The following is a 12742-nucleotide window of genomic DNA, read 5'->3' on the forward strand; positions in this document are numbered from 1 at the left end:
ACCTTGCCATCAGGCTCCCTGAGATTTGATCGACACGGATCAGATAACTTTTTTTGCGCATGGGCCGCGGACCCCCTCCAGAGCACGTTTTGCGACGAAATGGCCTCCCTACGTCACCTCACTTCCTAACCCAGTTACTCTGCCCGTTGTTCGCCGTGCCTTTACGTATCAGATTGACTGTCCCGAATTGCCCCATCGATTCTGCTGCTTTCCAGACACCACCGAGCCACCTTTGGCAGCGCTACGCGAGAGGAACATGCCGTCAACTCGAGGTGGACCTTTAAAACATAAACACAAAAAGTGGACAAAGAGGTCTCGCCCGCCAGCTGCTCTGAAACGGCTTTACTGCTTGCTCTCGGAGATCGAGCGGAGATTCGGACGCGACCCCCAATCCGTCCGTCGTACTGCCCGCCTTTCTCAACACCAACTCTCAACAACACCTGGATGGTTTGTATACACGGCTGGCTCCAGTGATGCTCGTGTCCGCCGTCGATCAACCCTTCCAGAATGCCTCGTCGAAGAAGCCAGGCGCCCAATTACTGCCTTGGTGCCTCCCTCGACCGACGATTCCGAAAGGAGCAACGATTTCCAGACCCTTGGTTTGCTCCCACCGAGCCATCAGTCGCCGTCTCGCGTCCATTCCACGGTTCGTGAGGCCTATCAGAGTTCGACCAGCCATCGCTTGGAGAATGTCAGGCCAGCGGCCGCCAACCAAAAAATCAATGTCGTCACGCCCTATGCTTTAGCCGCGTGAGGGGTAGCTCGAGATAGGTTATCTTTACCCTACGACAGCTAGAGTTTAAGAACCTCGTTCCACATTGCAAAGCCAGCAGTACTGAGTTACAACGAGCCAGACTCCAAACAGATATTCATAGATTCAATTGTTACCATCAATGGTGTCTCGCACTGTTCAGGCCTACCGTCTCTCTCCAGCGCACCGGCAACGGCTGCTCCATGCCAGCGCTGTGCGCCGCATCCGACTCAGGGTCTACACGGGATCACCTATAAGTTTTCCTCCTACGCTGGTACCTCCTGTTCAGCGGAGAGCATATGTCAAGCCTAGCGAATCCAAGCCCGCCATCGCGACATCGCCATCGTCTGAACATGAACCTCTACTTAACACGCCACCACCACCGGCCTCTGAGCCTCCTCAAACACCCGACTTGCCTCAGCACGTGCTCGCCTTCCTTCCTTTTTCTCAAATAGTAAAAACCTACCTCATCACTCTTGCGCTTTCCAATCCCATTCTCTACCATCTCTGTTTCTCTGCCCTTCATCTGCTTGCCTACCCACCCCATCCGGTCCTCGACCCAGACAAGAACCGCGCGCTGGGCTATCTGCTGAAAAAGACTTTTTATTCGCAGTTTTGCGCCGGCGAAAACAAGGCCGAGGTCGAGAAGACGGCGGCCAAAGTCAGAAGTGTTGGATATGACGGCCTGTCGCTAGAATTCGCGCTCGAGGTGCTGCTCGACGAGATTGAGAGTAGCGAGCATGAGACTCCCGAAGAGACGGCCAAGGCAATCGAGACGTGGCGGAATGGCATGCTGCAGACGGTCGAGATGGTGCGCGAGGGAGAGTTTGCAGCGCTCAAGTGAGTTCTCCAAGTCACGACATGTGGATCACGGAAGCCTTTTCTGAGCTACAACTCACGCACGACAGATGGTCAGGCCTAGGACGACACGCCCTCCACCTGCTCAAGCACAACCAGCCGCCCACGCCCGCCATGGCCGACGCCCTCGACGCCGTGTGCAGCCTGGCCTCGCGCCGTCGCGTGTCACTGCTCCCCGGCGCCGAAGAAGAAATCACCAACCCGGGCATCGACAAATGGACGCTCGCCCTGATGGCCAAGTACAACCGGGCCCCCTACTCCGAACCCGCCCAGCCCGTCATGTACAATACGTACCAAGCGTACCTGCGCAGCACGCCCGCCAAGCTAGCGCAGCACCTGCGCCTCGCCCGCGACCAAGACTTCGCCATTGGCGTCAAGCTCGTCCGCGGCGCGTACATGGCCTCGGAGCCACCGGGCGCCATCTGGGCCACCAAAGAGCAGACGGACGCCGCGTACGACGGGCTGGCAGCCGAACTGCTGGGGCGCAAATGCGGCGAGTGGTTGCAGATGGGCCCGCAAGGCTCGGCGGGCGAGGCGTGGCCGCAGCTCGCCCTCGTGCTCGCAACGCACAACATCACATCGGTGCGGCGCGCGCAGGCTCTACGGAACCGTCTGCTGGTCACAACGCCCCCGTCCTTCTCCCCGACGCCCCTCGCCTTTGCCCAGCTGCAGGGCATGGCGGACGAGGTGGGTTGTGAGATCATCGCCACGGCGGCCGCTGCGCGCCGCTTCAACAGCTCGCCGCCGCCGAGCTTCCCAGTCGATGTCGCGCCGCAGGGCCAGATGCAGGTCGACGTCCCGCGCGCCTTCAAGAACATTGTGTGGGGTACGCCCGGTGAGTGCTTGCAGTTTTTGCTCAGGCGCGCGCAGGAGAATAGGGACGCGGTTGGCCGGACGGAGGGCACACGCAAGGCCATGGGGCAGGAGATGGTGCGGAGGTTGAGGCTGAGGGTGAGGACCTTGGGGAGACGGAGTGGGAAGATTTAGAGGGATGGAGACAGGACGGCCAGGGCGAAGGCATGGGGAGAGTTCCGCATCTCTTCGTCTATTCCTTTGGCTTCCTCGTGGTACCATTTCCATACGGGAACTGCTTCATTACCCATTCAGAATTTGACAATCAAATATTCCGCATACCATGCTGGACTGGAGACCTACCAACAATTGGCAACCAAGTGCTCGCACGGGCCGACGGCAGCAGACCTGAGCATACCTAGGTCGGGTCCGCTCGGGTCCGGCAGCGACTCAGATACACATGTATGCGAGGAGCACCTCGGACTTCCCTGGCAGTAGTACCATAAGAATAAAGAGCAACGTCCGGACAAAATGCTCCCAAAATCAAACTCGAGCGACAGGCCTTTGCACGCACAGCCTCCGCCAGAGGCATGCTCATGATTGCAAGGCAAACAGCGTGCTGCTACTGCTGCTGGTGATTGATGCTCCACCTCGCACCCGGATCCGACGCTAGGTAGGTACGCTACGCTGCAGATACGAACTCCCGTACGGAAGCAAGCAGGACCAACCACCAAGCCATCCAGCTCGCCTCGGTACACAGGTGCAGACCCACGCCCGAGCGAGCTGTGTGATCGAAGAGAGCACTACTGTTTATTTCGGCTTTCGTCTTCTCTTTGAGTACAGATGCAGCACATCCTTCACCGGCGGCCGTTTCTCTAGCCCTCTCACTCGCCCTCGCCCTTCATCGGCTTCATATGGGCGTTTGATTTGGCTGGGCTGGCGCGCTGGCCGCTTGTACCCGAGAGAGAGAGACAGAAAGAGAGACGGAGAGAGAAAGCCGCACGCAGCATTTCGGCCTACTGCCTACAACACCGAGATGTCCGCCAGGGAAACAGGCGAGCATGGCTCTTGGCATCGTGCCAAATTTGCTGGGCGGCCTTTGCTTCCATGGCGTCAGAGTGTTTTTGTGCACACTACGAACTCTCGTCAGTGCAGTGCTTTCACTGGTGCGTGTATACGGATACCGCTGGCCAGAAACACGGGCCGAAGACGTCCGCCCGTTCCAGCCGGCCGCCGTCGCCCGTCACTCTCCTCCCGAATCAGATAAACCGCTCGCCCGTGGCAGGGGCCGCACTGCAGCTAAAGAGTGAACCGAACAGCGAGGGGAGCGGCCAGGGGGCGCTGGGTGCTCCCAGTCGGCTGCTGGCAGGGATGCTGGTCTTTCTGTTTTTCCGAGACACCTCGCACCTCCCGTCGAGAAGGGACAGAGGTGGACACGCATCAGACAGCAAGCGAGAAGTTGATCTTCGATCCCCCTCCTTCTCCCGTTCCCTCTGCGCAAAAGAACAGTGCCTGCGTGCGCGCTGCCGCGGTCCATGAGTCGTGAAGCGCGTCTGCCCGTTTGGATGTGGCCGTGATAGAGCCCGTGTTTGATGTGCGGCGGGCGGGTGCACCTAGAATCTGCCTAGGTAGGTATTCCATTTTATTTGATGAGCGGCAGAATTTTCTTCCTCGTTTCCTCTCGTCGTCTTTGGTTGCTGATGAATGCTGCTGCGCTTCTACTGCATTGGGTGCAGCGGAGCGAATGGGCGTGGCGGAGATTGAGGACTGTTTGATGCTCATGATGGGGGATTGGGGTTGCTCGCGAGAGGTGTGTTGTGATTGGACTGCGGTACGAGTGCGGATGAGAAGCGTTGGTGGGTTTTCCGTCCGAGGTGAGCGTGATGATGATGGCGGATGCTTACCTATCCATCTGCAGTGCGAGATTAGTGAGCGGGCTGGAAGCTGGAGAGGAAAAGGCGCGACTTACGAGATGTGCGGAGCTGTCGCGGTGGTGCAAGAGGATCGAGAGGCTGCAGCCAGAATCAGTGTCCTCCAAATCAACAACACCATGGCTCCTTGGTAGGTTGGTATTTTCTCGATAGCAGCGGGCTCAAGAGTTTTCATATGGGGTCATCTTCGCCGTTTCTTCCCATTTTCTCTTTCGTGGTCATGATGCGTCCCTGTCAATCTGAGATCCTGAGTCCTCTGGCAACTTCTTGGTGTTGTGTTTCTACCATTGGTTGGACGGCTGTTTGGCTCCATACTCGGCGTCAATTCTCTTTGGAGGCCAAGCTCACTCTCAACCACTCTTCCGGCCATGCCTTTGTACTAACTGCCTGATTCTACCCGCCTGCCTCTACCCGCCGCCTGCCAGAAGCACCCAGCGCTTGCCCTCCTCGCCCTGGGTGCTGCCAGCAGCCGACGCAGCGCACAGACCACCTCCAGCCCAGCACTATTTAAACCCTCCCACCTTTCCGCCCACTCGGCTCCTTTCCTTTCCTCTTCACCACTCTTTGCCATTTGGCTTAGATCAAGTGTAGTATCTGTTCTGTTTAGTTTAATCACTGAACCGAGGCCACGGCCTCATTTCTTTGATTGATCACTTTTTGAGCCGAGACGGTTGAGCGCCTCTGGGCTTGCCCATGCGCACGCCGTCACTGTGTCGCCCTCGTAGCACTACCGAGGGCTGATGCGAACCTACCTACCCACCTTTTCATCGAGCGGCTTGCCTTGCGCGGGCGCTTGAGGATGAGGGATACATGCGCTCGGTGTTCGATGGGCGCTACGGCGGGCAAACAGACACGACGATAGCCGCGAAGTAGCCCTGGAGAGGAACCACACACGCGGGGAAGAAGACGGACTCAGTGGTGCCAGGACGGGCGCTGCTGCCGGCGCGAAAAGAAACAATCGCGACCGGACGCTTGCAGGCGATGCCCAAAGGCGCGCGCAGGTAGAGCGCTGCTCCTAGCCGACTCCAGTCTGTGGCGTTTACTCTCGCCTTCAGCGCTCCAGACAGCCCGACTGCCCATCTCCCCGTCGCTATCTGGTCACATCGATCGCACTGCCTCAGTCTACCAGTCGGCCCAGTTGCTCGCCGCCAGCAGCTCAAGACCAAACCCACCTAAGCATATGCGCGCTCACAAAGATACTTTGCATGCAGTGCCAACGACACATCAAGACTTCTGACAGAAGAGACCGGCGAACGCTTCACGGCGTGCTCCCAACGCCAATCTGCATGGCTGTTCATTAAGGTCGCCATGTACCCATTTCCTGCGCCATTTCATTTGGTATGCAAACGCGTAGAGCAGCCACACAGTGTGCGCACTTCACTCCCCCACGCCACCCGGATTATCAAGTGAGGACTGCAGGCCGCAAGAGCGCTCGCTCTGCACAAGTGTGACGTGTAGGAGACACTGAGAGTACAAACCCGAGCCGTGGCCTACCTGCCTGTGACGAACAAAGACGCAGATTTGGCGAGGAGTAGGTCCTGGTCGCTTCACCAGCGCGGGCGATTGTCATGCACACTGACCGAACCGGCTTGATTCAGCTACATGCATCGGCTGGAAAGAGTAGGAGCGCGTCTAATATCTTCGAACGTCTGCGAAGTGTTGACCGTAAGGAAACCAATGGCCAACGCTTTCCATTGCCTAGTCCGGAAACGGTAGAGCAGCGAATCGAGGTTCTTTAAACGTCTGTGATGTGTCGACCGTAAGGCGTAAGTAGCAACGAATGACTTTTGACCTTCCTTTTTTTGTTCCACCGGAGAAGTGGCAAGGAATTGGGAAGAAAAGCAAAAAGCAACCTGGGGATGGAGCGCGTACGAACAAGACCGCGAATCATTGGAACTAGGTACCTTGACTGAATACTACACGCGTGATTGGGAGCCACCTACATCTGGTTTGGCAATCTTTCCAGGCACCTGTCGAGCACCGGACGGCGCTGCCATCTTTCTTGCTATTGCCGGGATCCAGGGGTTTGCGAAGCAGAGAAAGAGACGGAGGAAGAACTTGTCAGCCTCTGCATTTTCGCTCGTGGTCGGCCTTCTGATTTGCTGATGTACGCAGCGCAAGTTCGAACGTAGCAATCATATTGAGAGCCCGCCTGTCCAAGCGACGAGGCAACTTTTAGGCTTGGATCGAGAGGTAAGGAGAGCATGTCGTGAGGTGCGCAACTTCTCTTCGTCAACCCACCGATGCGGGGGCAGACAGCTCGGGCGAGTTCGGCTCCAAGTATGCCATGGGGGACATTGGGCGTCTTTGAAGATTTGGTTGGGATTTTCGATTTGTGATTTCGTTGACAAATTGCAGTTCTTGTCTTTTGGCTGACATCCCAGTAGTGAGTGCGTGGTGGAAAAGAGAGCGCGATATTTTGAGCGGAAGCTGAACGAGGGGGAAGTGTCTGCACCCATCGGTTTTCCAAATTTCCGTCGTGATTCCAAGAATTGAACCGTGATTGGACAATTTCGCGCAAGGAACGTCATCGAAAAATGAAGATACTGAGTGCCTCTCAGAGTACGTTCAGGAGGGCTGCATTTTTAGTGGCTGTCGCTGCTCCTTTGTTCAGTACGCAATCAATTGGAGATTTTTGTTTGTCTGCTCGTATGTCCTTAGTGCTGTAACCTTTGCAGGATTTCTGCTTCTTTTTCGTTCTGAAGGAGCCCAGGCGTTGGTTCCATTTTATGTGAGCAGGTTTTATGACGCCTGGAAATACAATTGAGCAACGGACATTGGACAGCTTCGCTTCAAGAGGACCTTTGACTTTTGGAGAAACGTACTTAAGTTGCAAGAGGGAAATGCTTAGAAGAAGACATGCGGGTTTTGATGCCACATGCGTGACGATGAGAAGTGACCCCACCACAGTGGGTGATGAAAGAAATGGCTAATTCCGAGAAGTTCTATTGCCAAGTTAGAGCATGTAGAGACGTGGAGTCTTTACGCGCTTGATGTATCAGACATAGAAAGAATTCTTCTCCTTATCGTTAGTCACAAGGAGCCTCCAAGCGCTTGCGTCTAAGTGTGCGGTGACTTGAAGCTTGAAGCTGAGCCTCATTTGAATTTCTTTCATCACCTACTGTGCCACGGTCATCATGATCACTCCCAATGAGCATGCAACCACGGTGGGTGACGAAAGAAATTGCCAATCCAAGAATCTTTGTCACCAAGTCAGGACATGTAGAGACGTGGAGTTTTCAAGCGCTTGATGCTTCAAACATAGAGAGAAATTTCTCCCCTGATATATATTTACGAGGAGCATTCAAGCGCTTACCTCTGAGTGTGTGCGACGACTTGAAGCTGAGCTCAAGTTGAGTTTCTTTCATCGCCTACTACGCAACGCTTTGCGAGTTTTCAGCCATTGCTGCGTTAGGACCCAGTTTGCATGCAAGCCCTTTTGGTAGCTGTTTGGAAATGTGCCTTGATACAGGTGGTAGGCAAATAATTTGCTGTGCTCTGAGATCGGATGGTTGCAAGTGAGGCCGGGGGTTGGTCCTGTCTCCTTTTTTCGAAGTGCGCCTCTACAACACCACCCCCTTGTGCTACAAACTTTTAAATGCGTATGCGTCGAATTAATACCCCTTCAAATCGAATCCGCGTCGAAATTGAAGTGATATCGCCATGCCTCGATGGTTGCAGCGAAGTGTTGTGGTGGGCAGCGAGGCCGAGGCCACGGCCACAGGAAGCCAGGCCGTTGTAATAGGCTGTGGGAACCTCCCACCCCACTACCTCTCTACTCCCGAACACACACTCACAGCATTGACTCATCGGCTGCGAACCTCTCTGCATCCCTCAATCTACGCAGCTTTTGCATCCGGGCAAGGGGTTGTGGCTTGCAAGAATCTCAGAGCTCGCAGGCTTCACAAGCTCAGCCGCTCAACCTAACAGCTGCACCACTACACCATTCCCTGCTGCTCAGGAGCGCTCTCAAGCCCGTCTTCGCCATTGACCCTGCTACTGTGCTTTGAGAGCAAGAGACGACAAGTACGACGGGTCTCTGAGCCTCTGTCGTCTATCAAAGCGCGTCAAGGTACGTACGATGTAACACTCGAGCCTGTAGCAGAGAATCGCATCTGACCCACAGCTTTTCAGCCTTTCAGAAGGGCTCAGAAGACGAATTGCAGAGCTCCTCTCCTCCTCTCCACGGAATCCGTCGCAGCTCTCCTGATACCACTCGATTACGGTCCTTTCCAAGCTCTTAAACCTGCCCTTATCGCCACAATGAAGCCACCGGTGCGTAAGAACCGCGGCAGACGAGGAGTCGTCAAGACGGAGCCCAAAGATGATGCGCCTACGTCTCTCCCGCCTGCAACCCCTGCTGCACCCCCTGTTGCACAATCGCCGCCGGCTGAAGGACCTAAGAAGTCTCTGATAGTCAAGCTTCCGCTTCCCGCCGCCAGTCTGCCTCTCAGACCCGTCAGACCAAGCAAGATCGTCAAGCTCAAGGTGCCACCGATACCTCCCCGACCACAGAAAATCGCCAAGCTGCCGATGCGGCCCAGCAAGCTCGTGGGCGTGGCGAGGCCGAGCAATGACATGAGGATTGAGGCACGATATGAAGCACTTCAGCGCCGTCAGAGGGAAAGGGAAATGGCATCTACTCGCCCGCAGACAGGGAGTTATCGTGGTCTGCCGCCGCCGATTTCTCCACCGCGTATGTCGCCCGCGCTCCAGGACATGTTGATGCCTATGGAGCCTCCCCGTCGTCGCGTCAGATTCGACTTGGGCACATCTGCCATGCCGCCTGCCATGCCGCCGCCGCTAAGTCCACTGGCCGTGGGTACGATGACTCCCGGGCTGTCTGAGGGACTTGGTCCATATCCTCCTGGCTTTGAGCCCGACGCTGTCGTCAAGAGTCCGCCCAGCATGCTGCCGCCCATGCTCTCGATGACTCCCGATGCACACGCACCGCCTACACCTTTGCTGCCGAACAACTCCACAGCAGCACCACAGGGAGTCCTCGTGCCCCTCGCGCACGACCACACGCCCGCTGCAACCAAGTCCGCCGCGCCTCCACAAGGAGGCTCCATGACCCCCGCGCCGCGCCCACTCGCTGCTCCCAATGTGCCAACGCGCGTGCTCCCGAAGACTCCGCGTGTGCGTGCGCCGCCCACGCTGATGCCTACGACCATGTCCGCTGCAGGAGCTCAAGGAGGCTCCATGATCCTCGCGCACGAGCGCGCAGCCGCTGAGAGACTCGAAGCACTCCTTGAACCTCCGCCGTCGACCGAGCTGCTCCCGCCGTCTCGTACTCTTGCTCCTAAGACCAAGTCCAAGTCGAAGCGCAGACGGGGAGTTGTCAAGCGCCAGCACAAGCAGGACATGGTCATGCGGCCCGTGCCGACCGGTATCCCCCCAGGTCCAGTGCCCCTCTACCCCTACGGCCACAAGTGGAAGCTCGAGCCCAAGGACAAGTTCATCAACCGTTTCGCGCGCATGCATGCTGCCCAGGAGGCGAAGAAGGAGGAGGACAAGCAGTGGGATGCGCGGGTGGCGGCCAACTGCCAGAAGTTCCGTGAGGAGTACCCGAAGGCCGACGAAGAGCTGATGGAGTGGAGAGAGCAGCGGAGGCCCGCCGATTGGGATATGCACTACCCGATCGCCTAGAGACCGGAAAGTCGTTGCTTGTTTGGACTAAGAGTGTGTCAAGACCAAAACGATTGCGACCCTCCACGCGCAGTGGAGTTTGCTGAACTGGACTGGAACGGACGACGGGATCTGAGTATGGAAACAGTAAGGCGATGATTGTTGAGAAGTATCCGTGTATATCAAAGGAGAGAAAGAAACGTCCACCAGCAAGTAGAAGCCCCGAGCAAAGACTTACAAAGCTCCACAACGCCATCAACTAGCTAGCTCCCCAAAAATTCAGATGGCCATTCAAGAACTGTTCGACTACCTACCAACGCAGCTAGGCTTTCTGACTTTCCGTGTAGTCCGCTGGCCTCTTCGTACTCGCACTGCCCGCCTCGCCCCTGGCAAAACTGCTCGCCTGCTCCAGCCCCACGCGCTTGAGCGGCCGGTACACGGGATCCCACATCTGCTCCCTGATCCACTCCTCCAGGTCACCATCATCCTGTGGAATGCCTTCCTGAGCAGCGAGACCCTCGGCCTCGGCCTTGCGGATGACGGCCTTTGCGATGTGGACGCTGATGTCGCGGACATCGGTGACGTCGGGGAGCAGCGCGACCTCCTGCGGCGAGCCCTTTGCCTTTGGATCGAGCGCCGGGGCCTGCTGCGCCAGAGCATTGGTGGCGGCGACGAGCAGTTCGGGCGTGACGAGGCGCGCGCGGCTGAGGATGGCGCCCAGCCCGATGCCCGGAAACGTGGTCGAGTTGTTGCACTCGGAGACGTCGTACTGCCTGCCCTTGTGCTCGACGGGAGCAAAGGGGCTGCCTGTGGCGACGAGGCATGTGCCGTCGGTCCATTCGAAGAGGTCCGAGGGCTTGGCTTCGTGCAGCTTGGTTGGATTGCTCAGGGGGAAGATGATGGGACGCGAGACGTGCGCGGCCATTTCTTGGACGACTTCTTTGGTGAAGGCGCCCGGCCGCGTCGACGTGCCGATGAGGACGTGCGGCTTGACTTCTTTGACCACCGAGAGGAGGTCGTGGTGCGGTTTCCCTTGCCATTCGCTATCGTCGCGCGCGTAGCTGACTTGGGCTGGAGTGAGCTCTTTCTGCTTGGACTTGAGGAGGAGGCCCGGCTTGTCGATGCACCTGAAGAGGTCAGTTTCAGCAAGACACTTGATCTGAACACTTACCAAATCTGCCTTCCAGCCTCCTCCTTGGACCTTGACGTATTGATGGCTATGGCGTCTTTGATTTGATCCGCTATTCCCGTTCCAGCAGTGCCAGAGCCGAAGAGGACGATTCTCAAGTCCTCATACTTGACATCTGCAACTTTCAGCGCAGCCATGATGGCCGCAAGCGTGACGCAACCAGTCCCTTGGACGTCATCGTTGAAACAAGCAAACTGCGGCGTGTACTTGTCGAGGATGCGGCGGGCATTGTGCAACCCAAAATCTTCGAAGTGGATGTACGCCTTGGGGTACTTTTGCCGCGCAGCGCGGATGAACTTGTCGACAAAGTCGTCGTATTCCTTTCCGCGCGCTCTGGGCCGCCGCAGACCAAGATACAAGTCGTCGTTAAGGAGCTCCTCGTTGTTCGTTCCGCAATCCAGGACGACAGGAAGCGTGCGAGCGGGATGGATGCCTGCGCAAAGAGTATAGATGACGAGCTTTGCCACAGATATCAGGATGCCGCCCACGCCTTGATCACCAATTCCCAAAATCTGCCCAAGTCAGTAACCAATCTCGTCTGTTTTGAGTTCAAGACAATCACCTGCTCGCCGTCGCTGACGACAATCAAATCAATCTCATCAGCCTCGCCAAACTGATTCAAATCATCGGCAATGCGATCCTGATCCTCGACATTCAAAAAGCAGCCCTCGGGCCGGCGGAACAGGCGCGAGTAATTGGCAATGGCGTCTCCCTCGGTCGGCGTGTAGATGATGCTAAACATTTCCTTGAGATGGTCGTGGATGAGTCTGTAATAGAGGACGGCATTTTGCTCCTTCATGCTCGTCATGAAGGTGTTCTTTGCCAAGTCATCTTTGCGGCTGCAATACTGCTGGTAGGCGCGCTTGACCTGTTCGTCCAGCGTTTGCACGTTTGGTGGGAGGAGCCCGTGGAGCTTGAATTCGGCGCGCTCTTCGGGTGTGAAGGCCGACCCCTTGTTGAAGTATGGGTCGTTGAGAAGGGCGGATCCCTAGGGGAAATCAGCATCAAGAGACGGCAACAGGTTCAAATGATTTCCAAGGCCACAAAATGTTCTTGTTCGAGCACTTGATAAAGCAAGATCAGATCAGATGGCCGCCCAAACTTACCGTCAACGCACATTCCACAGGTCCAGAAGTGGACAAGGGCAAGTCGCTAAATTTCGAAGGCATTTTTGTGAATTCGTAATGTCGAAGATGAACGTAGAGAAGAGATGGAGGGGTAGAAGTGCAAATCAGAAAGGTCCCGGTCCAGGGGCAGCTAGGCGAGCACCGCGGGGTTGCAGCAGCTCGTAGCAAGGAAGAAGCTCCCAGGCCTTCGGTTTGTTCGAAGCTTCCAGGGCAACAGGGACCTGTGGGACGAGCAGCGCTTCAATCAAGCTTTGTTAACAATGTCCGATGTGATAGATATCACGGCGGTGCAAGCTAGATGACCTGGCTATAGCTCCAAGAGCTCCCCGCCATGACGTAGCGACGTCATCATGCCATCCGACGCCCTGATTTCGGTCAATGCGAAGAATTTCGAGCCGCATCACTGAGCTCTTGTTCCACAAAGATAACCAAAGCTTGCAGAACCAAGAGATAACCGAAAGCTAAG

The 12742-nt window shown here is 56.5% G+C and overlaps 4 protein-coding genes across 4 annotated transcripts; 2 read left to right on the top strand and 2 right to left on the bottom strand.

Moving 5' to 3' along the window:
• The first annotated feature begins 589 nt into the window (after window positions 1-589).
• Window positions 590-3052, top strand: BKA78DRAFT_126354 (FAD-linked oxidoreductase-like protein). Its single transcript, XM_066882523.1, has 2 exons — window positions 590-1591; window positions 1660-3052. The coding sequence occupies exons 1-2, from the start codon at window positions 894-896 to the stop codon at window positions 2594-2596; spliced, it is 1635 nt and encodes a 544-aa protein (XP_066745930.1). The 5' UTR covers window positions 590-893; the 3' UTR covers window positions 2597-3052.
• Window positions 3053-3841: 789 nt separating this feature from the next.
• On the bottom strand, window positions 3842-4453 carry BKA78DRAFT_343224 (uncharacterized protein; the record flags this gene model as incomplete). Its single annotated transcript, XM_066890417.1, has 2 exons — window positions 3842-4313; window positions 4371-4453. 2 exons carry the CDS (start codon window positions 4451-4453, stop codon window positions 3842-3844), a joined length of 555 nt encoding a protein of 184 aa, XP_066745931.1.
• Window positions 4454-8595: 4142 nt separating this feature from the next.
• BKA78DRAFT_352329 (uncharacterized protein) lies at window positions 8596-9981 on the top strand (the record flags this gene model as incomplete). Its single annotated transcript, XM_066891336.1, has 1 exon — window positions 8596-9981. The coding sequence occupies one exon, from the start codon at window positions 8596-8598 to the stop codon at window positions 9979-9981; it is 1386 nt and encodes a 461-aa protein (XP_066745932.1).
• A 301-nt stretch (window positions 9982-10282) lies between these two features.
• Window positions 10283-12318, bottom strand: BKA78DRAFT_295076 (uncharacterized protein; the record flags this gene model as incomplete). Its single annotated transcript, XM_066886432.1, has 4 exons — window positions 10283-11087; window positions 11132-11661; window positions 11712-12137; window positions 12256-12318. The coding sequence occupies 4 exons, from the start codon at window positions 12316-12318 to the stop codon at window positions 10283-10285; spliced, it is 1824 nt and encodes a 607-aa protein (XP_066745933.1).
• Between the last annotated feature and the right edge of the window lie 424 nt (window positions 12319-12742).

The sequence above is a fragment of the Phyllosticta capitalensis genome (assembly GCF_038381095.1).
Source record: "Phyllosticta capitalensis strain CBS 128856 chromosome Unknown BKA78scaffold_4, whole genome shotgun sequence".
Taxonomy (NCBI): domain Eukaryota; kingdom Fungi; phylum Ascomycota; class Dothideomycetes; order Botryosphaeriales; family Phyllostictaceae; genus Phyllosticta; species Phyllosticta capitalensis.